Source organism: Pseudophryne corroboree, chromosome 2, assembly GCF_028390025.1.
Source record: "Pseudophryne corroboree isolate aPseCor3 chromosome 2, aPseCor3.hap2, whole genome shotgun sequence".
Lineage (NCBI taxonomy): Eukaryota > Metazoa > Chordata > Amphibia > Anura > Myobatrachidae > Pseudophryne > Pseudophryne corroboree.
The window spans coordinates 900,647,963-900,667,748 of record NC_086445.1 but is presented as its reverse complement, the minus strand read 5'-3'; the positions used below and the strand labels follow the sequence as shown (position 1 = coordinate 900,667,748).

Sequence of the window (19,786 nt, the reverse complement as noted above, 5' to 3'; positions counted from 1 at the left end):
TTTCCCTCACAGCTCCGCTGGAAGGACGTCTCCCTGACTCTCCCCTGCAGTCCTGCACTACAGAAAAGGGTAAAACAAGAGAGGGGGGCACTAATTAGGTGCAGTATAAATAAAACAGCAGCTATAAGGGGAAAAACACTTCTATAAGGTTATCCCTGTATATATATATATATATAGCGCTCTGGTGTGTGCTGGCATACTCTCCCTCTGTCTCCCCAAAGGGCTAGTGGGGTCCTGTCCTCTATCAGAGCATTCCGTGTGTGTGCTGTGTGTCTGTACGATTGTGTCGACATGTATGAGGAGGAAAATGGTGTGGAGGCGGAGCAATTGCCTGTAATGGAGATGTCACCCCCTAGGGAGTCGACACCTGAGTGGCTGAGCTTATGGAAGGAATTACGTGACAGTGTCAGCTCTTTACAAAAGACGGTTGATGACATGAGACAGCCGGCTACTCAGCTCGTGCCTGTCTAGGCGTCTCAAAAGCCATCAGGGGCTCTAAAACGCCCGTTACCTCAGATGGCAGATACAGACGCCGACACGGATACTGACTCCAGTGTCGACGATGAAGAGACGAATGTGACTTCCAGTAGGGCCACACGTTACATGATTGATGCTATGAAAAATGTTTTACATATTTCTGATAATACAAGTACCACTAAAAAGGGTATTATGTTTGGTGAGAAAAAACTGCCTGTAGTTTTTCCTGCATCTGAGGAATTAAATGAAGTGTGTGATGAAGCGTGGGTTTCCCCCGATAAAAAACTGATAATTCCTAAAAGGTTATTAGCATCATACCCCTTCCCGCCAGAGGATAGGGCACGTTGGGAAACACCCCCTAAGGTGGATAAAGCGCTCACACGTTTGTCAAAACAGGTGGCACTACCGTCTCCTGATACGGCCGCCCTTAAGGAACCTGCTGACAGAAAGCAGGAGAATATCCTAAAATGTATATACACTCACACGGGTGTTATACTGCGACCAGCAATCGCCTCAGCCTGGATGTGCAGTGCTGGGGTGGCTTGGTCGGATTCCCTGACTGACAATATTGATACCCTAGATAGGGACAGTATATTACTGACTATAGAGCATTTGAAAGATGCATTTCTATATATGCGTGATGCACAGAGAGATATTTGCCGAGTGGCATCAAGAGTAAGTGCGCTGTCCATTTCTGCCAGAAGAGGGTTATGGACGAGGCAGTGGTCAGGTGATGCTGATTCCAAAAGGCATATGGAAGTATTGCCTTACAAAGGGGAGGCGTTATTTGGGGTAGGTCTATCAGACCTGGTGGCCACGGCAACTGCTGGGAAATCCACATTTTTACCCCAGGTAGCCTCTCAACATAAGAAGACGCCGTATTATCAGGCGCAGTCCTTTCGGCCCCATAAGGGCAAGCAGGCAAAAGGATCCTCATTTCTGCCCCGTGGCAGAGGGAGAGGAAAAAGGCTGCAGCAAACAACCAGTTCCCAGGAACAGAAGCCCTCTCCCGTTTCTGCCAAGTCCTCAGCATGACGCTGGGGCTTTACAAGCGGACTCAGGCACTCCCCTAAAGTCTGCTTTACCGACGTCTCCCTCCGACAGGGAGGCGGTATTGGAAGCCATTCACAAGCTGTATTCCCAGCAGGTGATAATCAAGATACCCCTCCTGCAACAGGGACAGGGGTATTATTCCACGCTGTTTGTGGTACCGAAGCCGGACGGCTCGGTGAGACCTATTTTAAATCTGAAATCCTTGAACACTTACATACACAGGTTCAAATTCAAGATGGAGTCACTCAGAGCGGTGATTGCGAACTTGGAAGAAGGGGATTATATGGTGTCTTTGGACATCAAGGAGGCTTACCTCCATGTCCCAATTTACCCTTCTAACCAAGGATACCTCAGGTTTGTGGTACAGAACTGTCATTATCAGTTTCAGACGCTGCCGTTTGGTTTGTCCACGGCACCCCGGGTCTTTACCAAGGTAATGGCCGAAATGATGATACTCCTTCGAAGGAAGGGAGTTTTAGTTATCCCGTACTTGGACGATCTCCTGATAAGGGCAAGATCCAGGGAACAATTGGTAGTCGGGGTAGCACTATCTCAAGTAGTGTTGCGGCAGCACGGTTGAATTCTCAATTTTCCAAAATCGCAGCTGATCCCGACGACACGTCTTCTATTCCTAGGGATGATCCTGGACACAGTCCAGAAAAAGGTGTTTCTCCCGGAGGAGAAAGCCAGGGAGTTATCCGAACTAGTCAGAAACCTCCTAAAACCAGGCCAAGTGTCAGTGCATCAATGCACAAGGGTCCTGGGAAAAATGGTGGCTTCCTACGAAGCAATCCCTTTCGGCAGATTCCACGCAAGAACTTTCCAGTGGGACCTGCTGGACAAATGGTCCGGATCGCATCTTCAGATGCATCAGCGGATAACCCTGTCACCAAAGACAAGGGTGTCTCCTGTGGTGGTTGCAGAGTGCTCATCTTCTAGAGGGCCGCAGATTCGGGATTCAGGACTGGGTCCTGGTGACCACGGATGCCAGCCTGCGAGGCTGGGGAGCAGTCACACAGGGAAGAAATTTCCAGGGCTTGTGGTCAAGCCTGGAGACATCACTTCACATAAATATCCTGGAGCTGAGGGCCATTTACAATGCCCTAAGCCAAGCAAGACCTCTGCTTCAAGGTCAGCCGGTGCTGATCCAGTCGGACAACATCACGGCAGTCGCCCACGTGAACAGACAGGGCGGCACAAGAAGCAGGAGGGCAATGGCAGAAGCTGCAAGGATTCTTCGCTGGGCGGAAAATCATGTGATAGCACTGTCAGCAGTGTTCATTCCGGGAGTGGACAACTGGGAAGCAGACTTCCTCAGCAGGCACGACCTCCACCCGGGAGAGTGGGGACTTCACCCAGAAGTCTTCCACATGATTGTAAACCGTTGGAAAAAACCAAAGGTGGACATGATGGCGTCCCGCCTCAACAAAAAATTGGACAGGTATTGCGCCAGGTCAAGGGACCCTCAGGCAATAGCTGTGGACGCTCTGGTAACACCATGGGTGTACCAGTCAGTGTATGTGTTTCCCTCCTCTGCCTCTCATACCCAAGGTACTGAGAATTATAAGACGGAGAGAAGTAAGAACTATACTCGTGGCTCCGGATTGGCCAAGAAGGACTTGGTACCCGGAACTTCAAGAGATGCTCACAGAGGACCCGTGGCCTCTACCTCTAAGAAGGGACCTGCTCCAGCAAGGACCCTGTCTGTTCCAAGACTTACCGCGGCTGCGTTTGACGGCATGGCGGTTGAACGCCGGATCCTGAAGGAAAAAGGCATTCCGGAAGAAGTCATTCCTACCCTGATCAAAGCCAGGAAGGATGTGACCGCAAAGCATTATCACCGCATTTGGCGGAAATATGTTGCGTGGTGCGAGGCCTTGAAGGCCCCAACGGAGGAATTTCAACTGGGTCGATTCCTGCATTTCCTGCAAACAGGAGTGTCTATGGGCCTAAAATTAGGATCCATTAAGGTTCAGATTTCGGCCCTGTCGATTTTCTTCCAGAAAGAACTGGCTTCAGTTCCTGAAGTTCAGACGTTTGTCAAGGGGGTGCTGCATATACAGCCTCCTTTTGTGCCTCCAGTGGCACCTTGGGATCTCAATGTAGTTTTGGGGTTCCTAAAATCACATTGGTTTGAACCGCTTAAATCTGTGGATTTGAAATATCTCACATGGAAAGTGGTCATGCTGTTGGCCCTGGCTTCGGCCAGGCGCGTGTCAGAATTGGCGGCTTTATCTTATAAAAGTCCTTACCTGATTTTTCATACGGACAGGGCAGAATTGAGGACTCGTCCACAATTTCTCCCTAAGGTGGTTTCAGCGTTTCACCTGAACCAGCCTATTGTGGTACCTGCGGCTACTAGGGACTTGGAGGACTCCAAGTTGCTGGACGTTGTCAGGGCCCTGAAAATATATGTTTCCAGGACGGCTGGAGTCAGAAAATCTGACTCCCTGTTTATCCTGTATGCACCCAACAAGCTGGGTGCTCCTGCTTCTAAGCAGACTATTGCTCGTTGGATTTGTAGTACAATTCAGCTTGCACATTCTGTGGCAGGCCTGCCACAGCAAAAATCTGTAAAAGCCCATTCCACAAGGAAGGTGGGCTCATCTTGGGCGGCTGCCCGAGGGGTCTCGGCTTTACAACTTTGCCGAGCAGCTACTTGGTCAGGGGCAAACACGTTTTCTAAATTCTACAAATTTGATACCCTGGCTGAGGAGGACCTGGAGCTCTCTCATTCGGTGCTGCAGAGTCATCCGCACTCTCCCGCCCGTTTGGGAGCTTTGGTATAATCCCCATGGTCCTTACGGAGTTCCCAGCATCCACTAGGACGTCAGAGAAAATAAGAATTTACTTACCGATAATTCTATTTCTCGTAGTCCGTAGTGGATGCTGGGCGCCCATCCCAAGTGCGGATTGTCTGCAATACTTGTACATAGTTATTGTTAACTAAATCGGGTTATTGTTGTTGTGAGCCATCTTTCCAGAGGCTCCTCTGTTATCATGCTGTTAACTGGGTTCAGATCACAAGTTGTACGGTGTGATTGGTGTGGCTGGTATGAGTCTTACCCGGGATTCAAAATCCTTCCTTATTGTGTACGCTCGTCCGGGCACAGTATCCTAACTGAGGCTTGGAGGAGGGTCATAGGGGGAGGAGCCAGTGCACACCAGGTAGTCCTAAAGCTTTACTTTTGTGCCCAGTCTCCTGCGGAGCCGCTATTCCCCATGGTCCTTACGGAGTTCCCAGCATCCACTACGGACTACGAGAAATAGAATTATCGGTAAGTAAATTCTTATTTCTCTGACGTCCTAGTGGATGCTGGGAACTCCGTAAGGACCATGGGGAATAGCGGGCTCCGAAGGAGGCTGGGCACTCTAGAAAGATTTATGACTACCTGGTGTGCACTGGCTCCTCCCACTATGACCCTCCTCCAAGCCTCAGTTAGATTTTGTGCCCGGCCGAGGTTGGATGCACACTAGGGGCTCTCCTGAGCTCTTAGAAAGAAAGATAGACTTAGGTTTTTTATTTTCAGTGAGACCTGCTGGCAACAGGCTCACTGCAGCGAGGGACTAAGGGGAGAAGAAGCGAACTCGCCTGCTTGCAGCCGGATTGGGCTTCTTAGGCTACTGGACACCATTAGCTCCAGAGGGATCGACCGCAGGCCCAGTCCTTGGTGTTCGGTCCCGGAGCCGCGCCGCCGTCCCCCTTACAGAGCCAGAAGCAAGAAGAGGTCCGGAAAATCGGCGGCAGAAGACATCAGTCTTCTCCAAGGTAGCGCACAGCACTGCAGCTGTGCGCCATTGCTCCTCACACACTCCGGTCACTGAGGGTGCAGGGCGCTGGGGGGGGGGCGCCCTGAGAAGCAATTATAACACCTTGGCTGGCAAAAATACCACAATATATAGCCCTAGAGGCTATATATGTGGAAAATACCCCTGCCAGAATCCAGAAAAAAGCAGGAGAATAGGCCGCGGAAAAGGGGCGGAGCTATCTCCTGCAGCACACTGGCGCCATTTCTCCTTCACAGATCCACTGGAAGGAAGCTCCCTGGCTCTCCCCTGCAGTCTACACTACAGAAAAGGGTAAAAAAAAAAAGAGAGAGGGGGCACTAAATTTAGGCGCTGTATAAATTATATATAAAAAAGCAGCTATAGGGGACATAACTCAGTTAGTCCCTGCATTATATAGCGCTTGGTGTGTGCTGGCATACTCACTCTGTCCCCCCAAAGGGCTTTTGTGGGTCCTGTCCTCTGTTGGAGCATTCCTTGTGTGTGTGCGGTGTGTCGGTACGGCTGTGTCGACATGTTTGATGAGGATAATGATGTGGAGACGGAGCAGATGCCTTTAGAAGGGATGTCACCCCCTGCGGGGCAGACACCTGAGTGGTTGAGCTTATGGAAAGAAATGAGTGCACGTATAGACTCCTTACATAAGAAATTCGACGACATGCCAAATGTGGGACAGCCGACTTCTCAGCTCGTGCCTGCCCAGGCGTCGCACAGGTCATCAGGGGCTCTAAAACGCCCGCTACCTCAGACCGCAGACCCAGATGTCGACACTGATACTGACACCAGTGTCGACGACGATGAGTCTAATCTGATGCCCACTAAGGCCATTCACTGCATGATTGAGGCAATGAAAGAGGTGTTACACATTTCTGATATAAATACAGGTACCACTAAAAAGGGTATTATGTTTGGGGAGAAAAAACTACCCGTAGTTTTTCCCCCATCAGATGAATTAAATTAAGTGTGTGAAGAAGCGTGGGCTTTCTCTGATAAAAAATTGGTAATTCCTAAGAAGGTACTAATGGCGTTCCCTTTCCCGCCAGAGGATAGGTCACGTTGGGAAACACCTCCTAGGGTGGATAAAGCGCTCACACGTTTGTCAAAAAAGGTGGCACTACCGTCTCCGGATACGGCCGCCCTCAAGGAACCTGCTGATAGAAAGCAGGAGGCGATCCTGAAGTCTGTATATACACACTCAGGCATTATACTTAGGCCAGCTATTGCGTCAGCTTGGATGTGCAGTGCTGCCGCTGCGTGGTCAGATAAACTGTCAGATAATATTGACACATTAGACAGAGACACGATCCTGTTAACCATAGACCATATAAAAGACTCAGTCTTATATATGAGAGATGCACAGAGGGAAATCTGCCGACTGGCATCTAAAGTTAGTGCATTGTCCATTTCTGCTAGGAGAGGCTTATGGACTCGCCAGTGGACAGGAGATGCAGATTCTAAAAGGCACATGGAAGTGTTGCCATATAAAGGTGAGGAATTATTTGGGGATGGTCTCTCGGACCTAGTTTCCACAGCAACGTCTGGGAAGTCAGCATTTTTACCCCATGTCCCCTCACAGCCTAAGAAGGCGCCGTTTTATCAGGTTCAGTCCTTTCGGACCCAGAAAAACAGGCGTGGAAAAGGCGGGTCTTTTCTATCCAGAGGTAGGGGAAAAAGGCTGCAACAAACAGCAGGTTCCCAGGAGCAAAAGTCCTCCCCCGCTTCTTCTGCCAAGTCCGCCGCATGACGGTGGGGCTCCACAGGCGGAGCCTGGTACGGTGGGGGGCCGCCTCAAGAATTTCAGCGATCAGTGGGCTCGCTCACAGGTGGATCCCTGGATCCTTCAAATAGTATCTCAGGGGTACAAACTGGAATTCGAGGCGTCTCCACCCCACCGGTTCCTAAAATCTGCCTTGCCGAATGCTCCCTCAGACAGGGAGGCGGTGCTAGCGGCAATTCACAAGCTGTATTCCCAGCAGGTGATAATCAAGGTACCCCTACTTCAACAAGGCCGGGGTTACTATTCCACACTATTTGTGGTACCGAAACCGGACGGTTCGGTGAGACCCATTTTAAATTTGAAATCCTTGAACACATACATAAAAAAATTCAAGTTCAAGATGGAATCGCTCAGGGCGGTTATTGCGAGCCTGGAAGAGGGGGATTACATGGTATCCCTGGACATCAAGGATGCTTACTTGCATGTCCCCATTTACCATCCTCACCAGGAGTACCTCAGATTTGTGGTACAGGATTGCCATTACCAATTCCAGACGCTGCCATTTGGACTGTCCACGGCACCGAGGGTATTTACCAAGGTGATGGCGGAAATGATGATACTCCTTCGAAAAAAGGGAGTTTTAATTATCCCGTACTTGGACGATCTCCTAATAAAAGCGAGGTCCAAGGAACAGTTGTTGGTGGGAGTAGCACTATCTCAGGAGGTGCTGCACCAGCACGGCTGGATTCTGAATATCCCGAAGTCACAGCTGGTTCCGACAACACTGCTACTGTTCCTGGGTATGATTCTGGATACAGTCCAGAAAAGTGTTTCTCCCGGAGGAGAAAGCCAGGGAGTTGTCATCTCTAGTCAGAGACCTCCTGAAACCAAAACAGGTATCAGTGCATCGCTGCACGCGGGTCCTGGGAAAGATGGTGGCTTCTTACGAAGCAATTCCCTTCGGCAGGTTCCATGCCAGAATCTTTCAGTGGGACCTGTTGGACCAGTGGTCCGGATCGCATCTTCAGATGCATCGCTTGATAACCCTGTCTCCAAGAACCAGGGTGTCTCTACTGTGGTGGCTGCAGAGTGCCCATCTTCTAGAGGGCCGCAGGTTCGGCATACAGGACTGGGTCCTGGTGACCACGGATGCCAGCCTTCGAGGCTGGGGGGCAGTCACACAGGGAAGAAACTTCCAAGGACTATGGTCGAGTCAGGAGACTTCCCTTCACATAAATATTCTGGAACTAAGGGCCATCTACAATGCCCTAAGTCAAGCAAAATCCCTGCTTCTACACCAGCCGGTGCTGATCCAGTCAGACAACATCACGGCAGTCGCCCATGTAAATCGACAGGGCGGCACAAGAAGCAGGATGGCGATGGCAGAAGCCACAAGAATTCTCAGATGGGCGGAGAATCATGTACTAGCACTGTCAGCAGTGTTCATTCCGGGAGTGGACAACTGGGAAGCAGACTTCCTCAGCAGACACGACCTCCACCCGGGAGAGTGGGGACTTCATCCAGAAGTTTTCCAGATGCTGGTAAACCGTTGGGAAAAACCACAGGTGGACATGATGGCGTCCCGCCTCAACAAAGTTAAAAAGATATTGCGCCAGGTCAAGGGACCCTCAGGCGGTAGCTGTGGACGCTCTAGTGACACCGTGGGTGTACCAGTCGGTTTATGTGTTCCCTCCTCTGCCTCTCATACCAAAGGTATTGAGAATAATAAGAAAGAGAGGAGTAAACACCATTCTCGTGGTTCCGGATTGGCCAAGACGAGCGTGGTACCCGAAACTTCAAGAGATGCTCTCAGAGGACCCGTGGCCTCTAACGCTACAGCAGGGGCCCTGTCTGTTCCAAGACTTACCGCGGCTGCGTTTGACGGCATGGCGGTTGAACACCGGATCCTAAAGGAAAAGGGTATTCCGGAAGAAGTCATTCCTACGCTTATTAAGGCCAGGAAAGATGTTACGGCAAACCATTATCACCGCATATGGCGGAAATATGTTGCATGGTGCGAGGCCAAAAAGGCCCCAACAGAGGAATTTCAATTAGGTCGATTTCTGCATTTCCTGCAAGCAGGAGTGAATATGGGCCTAAAACTAGGCTCCATTAAAGTACAGATCTCGGCTCTGTCGATTTTCTTTCAAAAAGAACTAGCTTCAGTACCTGAAGTTCAGACATTTGTGAAAGGAGTGCTGCATATTCAGCCCCCATTTGTGCCTCCTGTGGCACCTTGGGATCTCAACGTGATGTTGAGCTTCTTAAAATCACATTGGTTTGAGCCACTAAAAACCGTGGATCTGAAATATCTCACGTGGAAAGTGGTCATGTTATTGGCCTTGGCTTCAGCCAGGCGAGTGTCAGAATTGGCGGCTTTATCATGTGAAAGCCCTTATCTGATTTTCCATATGGATAGGGCAGAATTGAGGACTCGTCCCCAATTTCTCCCTAAGGTGGTGTCAGCGTTTCACCTGAACCAGCCTATTGTGGTGCCTGCGACTACTAAGGATTTGGAGGACTCCAAGTTGCTAGACGACGTCAGGGCCCTGAAAATTTATGTTTCCAGGACGGCTGGAGTCAGAAAATCTGACTCGCTGTTTATCCTGTATGCACCCAACAAGCTGGGTGCTCCTGCTTCTAAGCAGTCTATTGCTCGCTGGATTTGTAGTACAGTTCAGCTTGCACATTCTGTGGCAGGCCTGCCACAGCCAAAATCTGTGAATGCCCATTCCACAAGGAAGGTGGGCTCATCTTGGGCGGCTGCCCGAGGGGTCTCGGCTTTACAACTTTGCCGAGCAGCTACTTGGTCAGGGGCAAACACGTTTGCAAAATTCTACAAATTTGATACCCTGGCTGAGGAGGACCTGGAGTTCTCTCATTCGGTGCTGCAGAGTCATCCGCACTCTCCCGCCCGTTTGGGAGCTTTGGTATAATCCCCATGGTCCTTACGGAGTTCCCAGCATCCACTAGGACGTCCGAGAAAATAAGAATTTACTCACCGGTAATTCTATTTCTCGTAGTCCGTAGTGGATGCTGGGCGCCCATCCCAAGTGCGGATTGTCTGCAATACTTGTAAATAGTTATTGTTAACTAAAGGGTTATTGTTGAGCCATCTGTTGAGAGGCTCAGTTGTTTTCATACTGTAAAACTGGATATAGTATCACGAGTTGTACGGTGTGGCTGGTAAGAGTCTTACCCGGGATTCTAAATCCTTCCTTATTATGTCAGCTCGTCCGGGCACAGTGTCCTAACTGAGGCTTGGAGGAGGGTCATAGTGGGAGGAGCCAGTGCACACCAGGTAGTCATAAATCTTTCTAGAGTGCCCAGCCTCCTTCGGAGCCCGCTATTCCCCATGGTCCTTACGGAGTTCCCAGCATCCACTACGGACTACGAGAAATAGAATTACCGGTGAGTAAATTCTTATTTTTTTTCTTCCCACAGTATAATAAAATATATATAACCAGGGCTTAAAGTGGTCCTGTAGAGGTGTTGGAACTCATTTCCCCCTGCCACATACACCTACTTTTTAGCACCCCCTGCAAACTAGAAATGTGTGCCTCCCATACGTTATAAAGGGACAGTGTTCTCACAAGGAAGCAACGTGGTCACACAATAATACCCCCAGTTCAAATTACGCCACATAGTAGCACAATCTTATTCACATTACACCACACATAGTGCCCCTGATTCATATTCCACCACACAGTAGTGGCCTTTATTCACGTTATGCTACAGAATGGTACCCTTTATACATGTTATGCCAATGCCCACAGTAGTGCCGTTTATACACAGTTCCTACAGTAGTAGTGCCTCTTATACACATAATGCCCACAGTAGTAGTGCCCCTTATACACATCTCTGCCTCTGTCCCACCGGAGGGGCACAGGTCAACTCCATGCCCTGTGCCCCTCTGGGTGTGCATTATTAGATCTATACTTAAAAGGTCTACAATCAATAGATCTACCACTAATGGTAGACATGCATTAGGTCGACAGGGTCTAAAGGTCGATATAGACTAGGTAGACAGTAGAAAAGGTCGACGTGGAAATGGTCAACACAAAAAAAGGTAGACACACATTTTGGGGGGTTTTGTCACTTTTCTGATACAAACAAGCCCCACTAGTGTACCACGTCCCCTCGTAAGGCTTGCCATGCTGCAGGCAAGGTTACTATTCCCATTCGTAGTCCACGTGGATCGTATGTTATGAAAAAAATTAAAAAGCACACAAAAAGCTTGTGTCGACCATTGTGTCTACCTTTTACATGTTGACCTAATGCGTGTCTGCCATTAGCTGTCGACCTGTTGACTGTAGACCATTTTAGTGTAGCTCTATAGACTGAATATTTGTCCCTACAGTAGCTTTCCCGCCTCTCTGTCCTTACAGCCCCCGTCTCACTCTCTCATGCACAGAGCCTGCTCCTCTTCATGGCTCTTCACTTCAGTGATAGTGACGGCATGGCATCACATACACAATGCCGGAAAAGGAAGCCACTGGGACCTGAGGAGGGGACGAACACCATCCAACAAAGACAGCGTGTTTGGGTACCAGGAGGGGCAGGTCACAGGTGAAGGATGACCATGGAGCCGCCAGGACTTGAGGAAGGGGGAGGTGGCTGCAGCTCATCAGTGACACTAGCGCCGCCTGCATAATCTATAAATGTTGTTGTGGAGGAGGTGGAACTAGTTCCACCTACCATTACAGGTGATGGAACTCCGTTCCACCCTTTTATCCCCCCCCCCTCCCATTTTAACTCCTATATTTAACTTAGTATGAACCTTACTTGACAAGTACGCTTGAAGGATGGATATTAGAGTATTGTTTAATTTGCTTGGTTAAAATTCTACACTTTTTTTTAATTGCTATAAAGGGAGGCAATCAAAGGACCAGCGGTCACAGTGCCGACACTGGAATCCCGACAGGTGGTGAAATGCTGACGCTGGAATACCGGCGCCACAGGCTTTTTTCCCTCTTTGGTTGTCCACGACACCCATAGAGGGAGATTATAACCTGTGGCTAGCGCAGCGAGCCACTGTGCCCTCAGTGTGCCGAGCGCAGCAAAACCGCAAGGGGGCTTTCTAGTGCTAGCCCTGCTACCGGCATTCTGGTGGGTGGGATCCTGCTGTCGGGATCATGACAGTCGGGGTACTGGCCGCCGGTTAAAAGTATGTATTTCATTATAACCATACCTGCATGGAAGAGCAGCATTTCCCATCAGTGTGGCTCTTTTTCCTCCCTTTGATTTTACAAAGAACGTTCCCTGAATTAACAGCTTGCTGTACCATACAATATTATTATTACCTGAAATGGGCAGATTATATTAACATTTCATATAGGCTCATTTGGCTGCAGGTCACAGCAGAGTGTAGATGGATGGATCAAGTTGCAACCCCTCAAATTAGATCTTTGCCTATGGAGTTGACCAGGTATCCTCCTCCAAGGAGGGGTATGGTTCCCCAGGCTCTTGCAGCAAATCTGGATCTCTCTGCAATATCGGGTGCTTGTGAATATCCCTGTTCCTTAGTCCGTTACTATGGTAGGGATGTGACGGCTGCAATTAATATCGCCCCGAATGTCCTCCGAAACCACACTGTCAAGCTCCCTGGTTTGCCAACAGTGTTTAATGAGCTCAAGAAAAAAGGCGGCCGTAGGCTTGAAATACGATGGAGGTAGACCTGGTAGTGGATAAGTTAAAACTTATTAAGCATTTTGAAGAATATTAATCCACAGTCACCCGTAAGGAAACAGAGTAACTGTCATATGAGATCACAAACAATAGGCCAGCTCAGCTTTTCGGTACAGTGGAGATGCTCTGCAAACCAGCATGCCTGGTGAGGTGATATATGTTCTAATTAGACCCCATTTCTAATAGATTGTAAACCTAGTCTCTGCTGCATATAATGCAGCTGTATTATCACTTATTAGCTGTGTGCGATATAAAATAAGTTTAAATGCTATAACAAATGAGCTGACCTTTTGTCCTACAGTATGTTCCAGACTATTTCAGTAACATGAGCAAGAGTTATCATCATGCGAGACCTTAACTAGTGTGCCAGCAGTAGGTTTGCACACATTGAAGCTCATTTACAGAACATACCTGAGGCACACAAAAATGCAAAAGTGTAAATTCACATCAAAGTAAAACCAGCTCCTTTTATTTTAACCCCTTTCAGTCAAATAAACTTGTCACTTTTTCAGGCTCCAAATTGTGGAAACGTAGGTACTGTAGTTAGGGGGGCTTGTAGTTTTGTGTAGCATTTCATCATATTACCTGAAGTACATTTGCTAACGTGTTTCCCTGCAGGAGTACAGCATTTAGCAATGAGGAATGAGACTTACAGATGTGTCCCCTCTCATTGTTGCTGCAGTCACGTTACACAGCCTTTCTAGTCACGAGCGTGTTTACTATCGCTGGTCGTCTCTTTGTGCATTTACCCTGAAAATGCGCTTATTTGCATCACTGTGAATAGGACGCATGAGCAGACATTGCTGATTAAAATGCTATGCAGCATGCAACATTACAGTGTGCTACTGGAAACGCATCCACGCCTGTATCTACCTACGAAATGCTTTGTTACAGCGTGTTTCAGGAAACCACTGTAACGTACAGTAGCATATCGTATGCAGATACAGCCGCGGTCTCGAACAGAATATAGGCATGTTGCATATCCTTTTAATCAGCAGAGTCTCATTCGCATAGCGGTGCAATTAAGACACATTTTCGTCACAAAATTATGCCCAACGTTTGCAGAATTGCACGGGAACTGCCAGCTCACTCAAGCCAGGCTTCTCGCGGTGCATGGCGTATTGAGGCTAGATGTATGAGGAGATAAAGTACCAACCAATCACGTCCTAACTGTTATTTCTCAAACACAACGTGTAAAATGATAGAAGCTGACTGGTTAGTCCTTTATCTCTCTCCAAGCTTTGATAAATCCTCCCCATAATTCTAGTGCTCCTACTGAGTGGAAATGGCTGTGTTGCCCTCGCCTTTACTAGGAACGCCCCTGTCAGTACTCTCTTTTTCCTCCTTTTTATCTAATTTCCATGATCGTATTTCTGCACTGCTCTGCAAAACGCAGCTCATTCATACTTGGCTAGGAATACATTAAATCCATCCAGCAACTCCTTTCTGCCTGTACAAACTGCTGCTGCTCTGTAAATGTAGTTATCGTGCACCATAAGCTGAAGTTCCATGACTGAAATCTAGAGCCATTTGATGTGAATAGCAAGTGAAGTGGCACTTTCGTACTATTTTGCACTTATACGTGAGCTATACAAGTTGCACATTTGTGAAATAAAATATACTAAATATTTATTTCAGAGGTTGTTACAGGGTATGTTATATATTTAAAAGAAACCAAACACAATTAAATTAAGGGAGCAAGTCATTTAAATTGGACAGCAAAGCTTTTTATAATTTTATATTTTGATCTTTGACACTATTACTACAGGTACATGGAAGAAATTTTAAGTGCCAGTGTGCCCCTCGGGACCCCTGACTTTGACACTATTGGTCAGACAATGGGGTGTTTGTATTTAACCATGGGAACCCTAGATACCAATCAGTGTTTAAAGGCTATGTGCTGTCATGTAACAGGAGCTCACAGATTATGATATATGATAGATTCAAGAAACCCCAACGTACAGTGTAATCTGTTTCCTTGGCTAAAAGCACTGGCCAAAAAAAGTGCCCTTGTGACAGCATGTGGAATATTGACCCGCTTGTTGCAGGAATTTTTTTCCATCACAAAAAATACTCAGCATGGTGAATGGAGTCAAAAATTACGTGTTTTTCTTATTGCATTTGGATTTGTAACTGACTTGTATAGCTTATTATTGAAGTATATGAAAGTATTCAAAACATTTATAGACTTCTAAAGAATCATAAAAATTAAGTAGTAAAGTTGATTCCAGGTTGATACCATGATCACTAAGTAGACATGTAAAATAGATTACAGATGTGTCATCTTACATCCTTGCTGCAGTCACGTTAAACAGCCCTTCTAGTCACACCATTCCGTGGCATGACTTGGTAACGCTGAGCGTCTGTATGTGCGTCTTTTTTTATTTAAATGTGTCAGCCGCCAGCTCTGCTAATGTCGGGCGTCTTTCTTTTTTTTTTTTGTCGAAAAAATTTCTTATTCATATCGCTATGCGAATAGGACGCTCAAGCAGCTTATGTTGATACAAATGTGGCAAGCCTTAGCCTGTGCGCAACTGCAGCTGTATATGCATATCAAATGCTATGTAACAGTGTTTTCCTGGAAATAACTAACGTAGCATTTCGTATGCAGTTACAGCCACAATCACACACACAATATAGGCATGCCGCATATAATTTTAATCGGCTTAAGCTGCGTGTGCATCCCATTCACTTAGCGACGTGAATAAGATGCATTTTCGGCAAATGGGAGCTGCCGGCTGACTCACACCAGGCATCTTGCGGTGTGTGGCGTATTGAGGCTAGATGTATGAGGACACATTTGTACCTGGTGGGGGCACACACGCTAATTCTATACATAATACGATGTGCTACCATACTGAGACTTGTAGTGCCACACAGAAAAAAGAGAAGATGCAGGCGCACACTGTAAACATTAAGAACATTGGTAATCATAACAATTATAATATACTCTGCAATTTATATGGAGAACAAGTGAGGTGCTTAGCATAATATTTGGCCAGAAATATGTGCCCACCTACCATGGCCAGATGACCTCAACAAGTGGGTCCCTAATATTCCTAAGGTTAAAGTCCCAGGGGGTACAGTGTTCTAGACTTGAGCCTTAGGAATGTTAGGGACACACCTGATGAGGTCCCTGAGTGTGGTCGGTGGGCCCATATTTTTGGCCAGCAATTATGCTAAGAACGTCAGTTTTATTCCATGGTAAGCAGAGTATGCACCTGCATTTTCACTCCCCCCTCCCTCCCCCCCCCCCCCCCCCTTCAAAATAGGTTACCTTCAAGAAATTTGTAACTTGAACTTAGAGCTAAAACTATGATAATAGTATATATTAGCGATAGAGTATATGTTTTTAAACCTGTTTCTGTAACTTGCATAAGTTGAGAAAGTTATCAGCGACAGTAGGATAAATCAAGTGCTTGTTTCTACTGATGTGTATGCTTAACCACATTATTTGGGACACAGACTTGCATTGCTGTGACTTCTTTTGAAGATTTTTACTTTTTTTTTTTTCTTTTAATTTTCTCCCCACTCTACCCCACCCCAATGAATATTAAGGTCTGAAGTATTTACATTCAGCTGGCATTTTGCATCGAGACATTAAACCAGGGAATCTACTTGTGAACAGCAACTGCGTGCTTAAGGTAGTGTTCTCCTTTTCTTTAAAAATAAGGACTTAACGTTAATGTTTATCTATTTAACATTTCTTTAGTTTGTGTAAAGTATATCTTAATTTTATATTAATTACAGTCGCTGCTGTTACTCCGTACACAGGCTATAAGATATTTTGGATAGCTGATATTAGAACCTGTCTAGAAGTCATGTTCATACCGTTTACTAACTGCCAAAACCTTGATTAGTAGAGTAAATGTCTTCTGGAAAAATAGTAGGTATCTCTGAATGTTTACAGGCCATTGTTAAACCTCCATACAGTAGTGTTGAGGGCACACAGACTGTCTCAATGAGGGGGAAGGGGTGGGGGATGGTCTCACACTTTTTTAAATTTCATTTTAATTAGCAATACAAAAATTGGCATTCTCAAAGTAAAATGCCTGCCAAAAAATGCAGTATTGATTTGGACACTTCTGCATTTCTGGTGACTTTCCCTGTGAGAGTTTTTTCAGATAATCTTAGTGTCAAATAATAACATATATAATATGGTGTAAAATGGGTGATTAGCAAGTTACAACTGGCATCAGTTTACCACATCAGCCTTATGACTGCAATAAAGTATTATCCATTCCTGATTTTATTTCAGTTTTGTTTCATCTCTTCTTTTTTCATTTTTTGGCACACGCATTAGTATGTCATAAAGGTTTTATTGCTAAACGTTGCTAATTCCAACATCAAGGAATCAGATTTTTGGTTTTCATTTTCAAAACCATACTGAGAAGTCATTTTTGGGACATTCTCGTTTTGTAATATGAGATGGGATTTTCCGGTCTCATCAGTTCTTAGTACTAATAAGTACTTAGTACAGTGTAATAACTTTAAGATGTGTGTTGCTTCCTCTTTTGATGTAGTGCTGGACCAGTTGTTGCAATACACACAGCAGGGCTGAGAAACAGTAGTCGGCAGGTATGGTGGGTTTCTGCCTATAATCAGAATCCACTTTATTGGCCAGGTGTACTCATGTACACTAGGATTTTTTTGTGGTACAATGCATTGCCAAGCAGCAACATGAAGGGGGAATACATAGCATAAGAAGGGGGGAAAACGTAGCATACATTACAAACATTAAGTAATACATAAAAAGATAAACCACACAGACAGAAAAAAAAAACCTTGAGCACACAGAAAGCATAATGCATGATTGGTGTAGGCATTCTGGGTAATAACCACCAAGGGTTGTGTATTGCACCCTCACAATGTACCAGGTGCGCCAGCCATCTTGGGCGCACTGCGTAGGATTACCCAGGGTGGAATAGTCCACCCCTAGAAGAGATAACACAAAATGGGGAGATTGCTAAAGTCCTAAAGTTCAGAGTAGGGTTCCAACAAAACCATCAGGTCCATGTATTTTTCATCCCATCTACAAGCGCACCAGATAAGGCAGCCATGTTGGGCGCACTACGAAGGTTACACAGTGGGAGATGAAAACTGACACGCGTGTAGGAGTATGCTATACCCTGCATGGAAAGATCCAAATGAAGCACAACCTGTCCACGGAGGAACCATCCGTGGCAGCCATGTGGGGCGCACTGTGTAGGTTACTGCTGGCAGGGTGTGCAACCAATGGAGGTAAACATTACAGGAATAGCACACAGTGGGGTGGAAGTACGCTGTAAGAAGAAAGAAGAGAAAAACACATTTACAAGAAAACTGTACTAGCAGTGAGAGCAGTGCGGGTGGGTGTGAGAATGTGGGGAGCACACTAATGTCCAATGGAAATGACCCAGTAAAGTCTGGTCCAGGTGCGCACGCCCCTCAGTTCCCTGCTCAGCTTGAGGGTTAGTCCCGGGGGGGGCAGTCATGATGTTCTTGGATAGAGGACTAGTAGGCATTGGTCCTGGTGTTCTCATGGCAGTGGTGAGGAGAGGCCACATAGTGGTCCTGAGTTGCAGTGTTTGGGAAACTAGTTTAATTAGATAGCAGCACTATCCTGTTTGGTTACACACCTTATCTGGGTTATAGGGATCTGATTGTGTATTTTAGTTGGACAGAAGGAACCTGTCCCCTTATTGGTTTATCTGTCTAGGCCAGGCATGTCCAAACTGCAGCCCTCCAGCTGTTGAGAAACTACACATCCCAGCATACCCTGACACAGCTTTAGCATTCTCTGACAGCAAAACTGTCAGGGCATGCTGGGATATGTAGTTTCACAACAGCTGGAGGGCCGCAGTTTGGACATGCCTGGTCTAGGCTAAATAAAGAAGATTATTTACCTTCACTTTCTCTTGGTATTTGGAGGCAGTTACTGTATATGAGCTGGATAGAGGGAATTCCCCCCACAGCAGAGTGCCTTCTGAAATATTGGGCCGCAAAAGGGATTGTCCCTCTTCACTTGTAATTTTTATTATAGTTAAAGTCTCTAGTTAACACAGTGTTTTACCAGTAATTACCTGCTCTGCAACACATAGGGGTAATTCAATTGAATGTGATGTTGAGTAGCACTGGGTATTAGCGCTCCAGAGAATAGCGCTCCGCTGTTCAATTGGCAGTGCTGTGAACACGTGATTAGAAAACTTCTGCTCGCACCCTCCAGAGGTGCGAGAACAAATCCAAACCAATCTAAACTGCTATGATGCTAACTTACCATTAGGCTTGGTAAATTGCATCTCCCAACTTCCATGCCGGACGCGATGCAGACAGTTGAATCCCCCCATAGTCCAGGTTTATAAAAGATTCGAAGGTTGTATCCATGCTTGTGGAGGAGAAATTATTTTGATCTCCTTTCTGAGTTTGTAAATTGTTTAGTACTGTAGTTTGACAACAAACTGTGTGCTGCATTGGAATGTGGAATCCTGTTGCCTGAAGTACAAACACGTAATGTTGCCATTTTGTCTTATTTACCAGATTTGCGATTTTGGTTTGGCAAGGGTGGAAGAACTTGACGAATCTCGTCATATGACTCAGGAAGTTGTCACTCAGTATTACCGGGCTCCGGAAATCCTAATGGGGAGCCGTCATTACACTAACGCTATAGACATCTGGTCTGTGGGATGCATCTTTGCAGAGCTGCTTGGGCGAAGAATCCTGTTTCAGGCACAGAGTCCGATACAACAGGTAACCATTATGCAGTATAAGTCTACTGAATTAAAGGGAATGTATTCTCCATTTTTGGTTTCACAGTTTTCACTTTAATAGATATGAGGAGTTTACATTACTAATTATGAAACGTTGAAATGATTTGGGCATGTATTCCTTTACATTAATGTACTATATTAAAAAGAGTTTGATATCTGTTCGTTATTTGGTTTTAAGGTTACTTTTAAAACGGCCTACAGGAAAATGTCACTATGGTGATTGAAAACAGCTTTGTTACAACTGAGCAGGACTGTCCCTACTAAGAAGTAAGAGTTTAGGTTTAGGAGGGGGGGTAAGGGGGAGTTAGGTTTAGCCTTT

General features: G+C 46.4%; 1 protein-coding gene across 1 annotated transcript in view; it reads left to right on the top strand.

Annotated features, from left to right (window-relative positions):
* NLK (nemo like kinase) overlaps window positions 1-19,786 on the top strand; it is a 253,763-nt gene that overhangs the window by 191,345 nt on the left and 42,632 nt on the right. Inside the window, exons 5-6 of the mRNA XM_063956046.1 lie at window positions 16,280-16,365; window positions 19,238-19,447. Of these exons, the coding sequence (XP_063812116.1) occupies window positions 16,280-16,365; window positions 19,238-19,447 (296 nt within the window). The remainder of the gene's footprint in view (window positions 1-16,279; window positions 16,366-19,237; window positions 19,448-19,786) is intronic.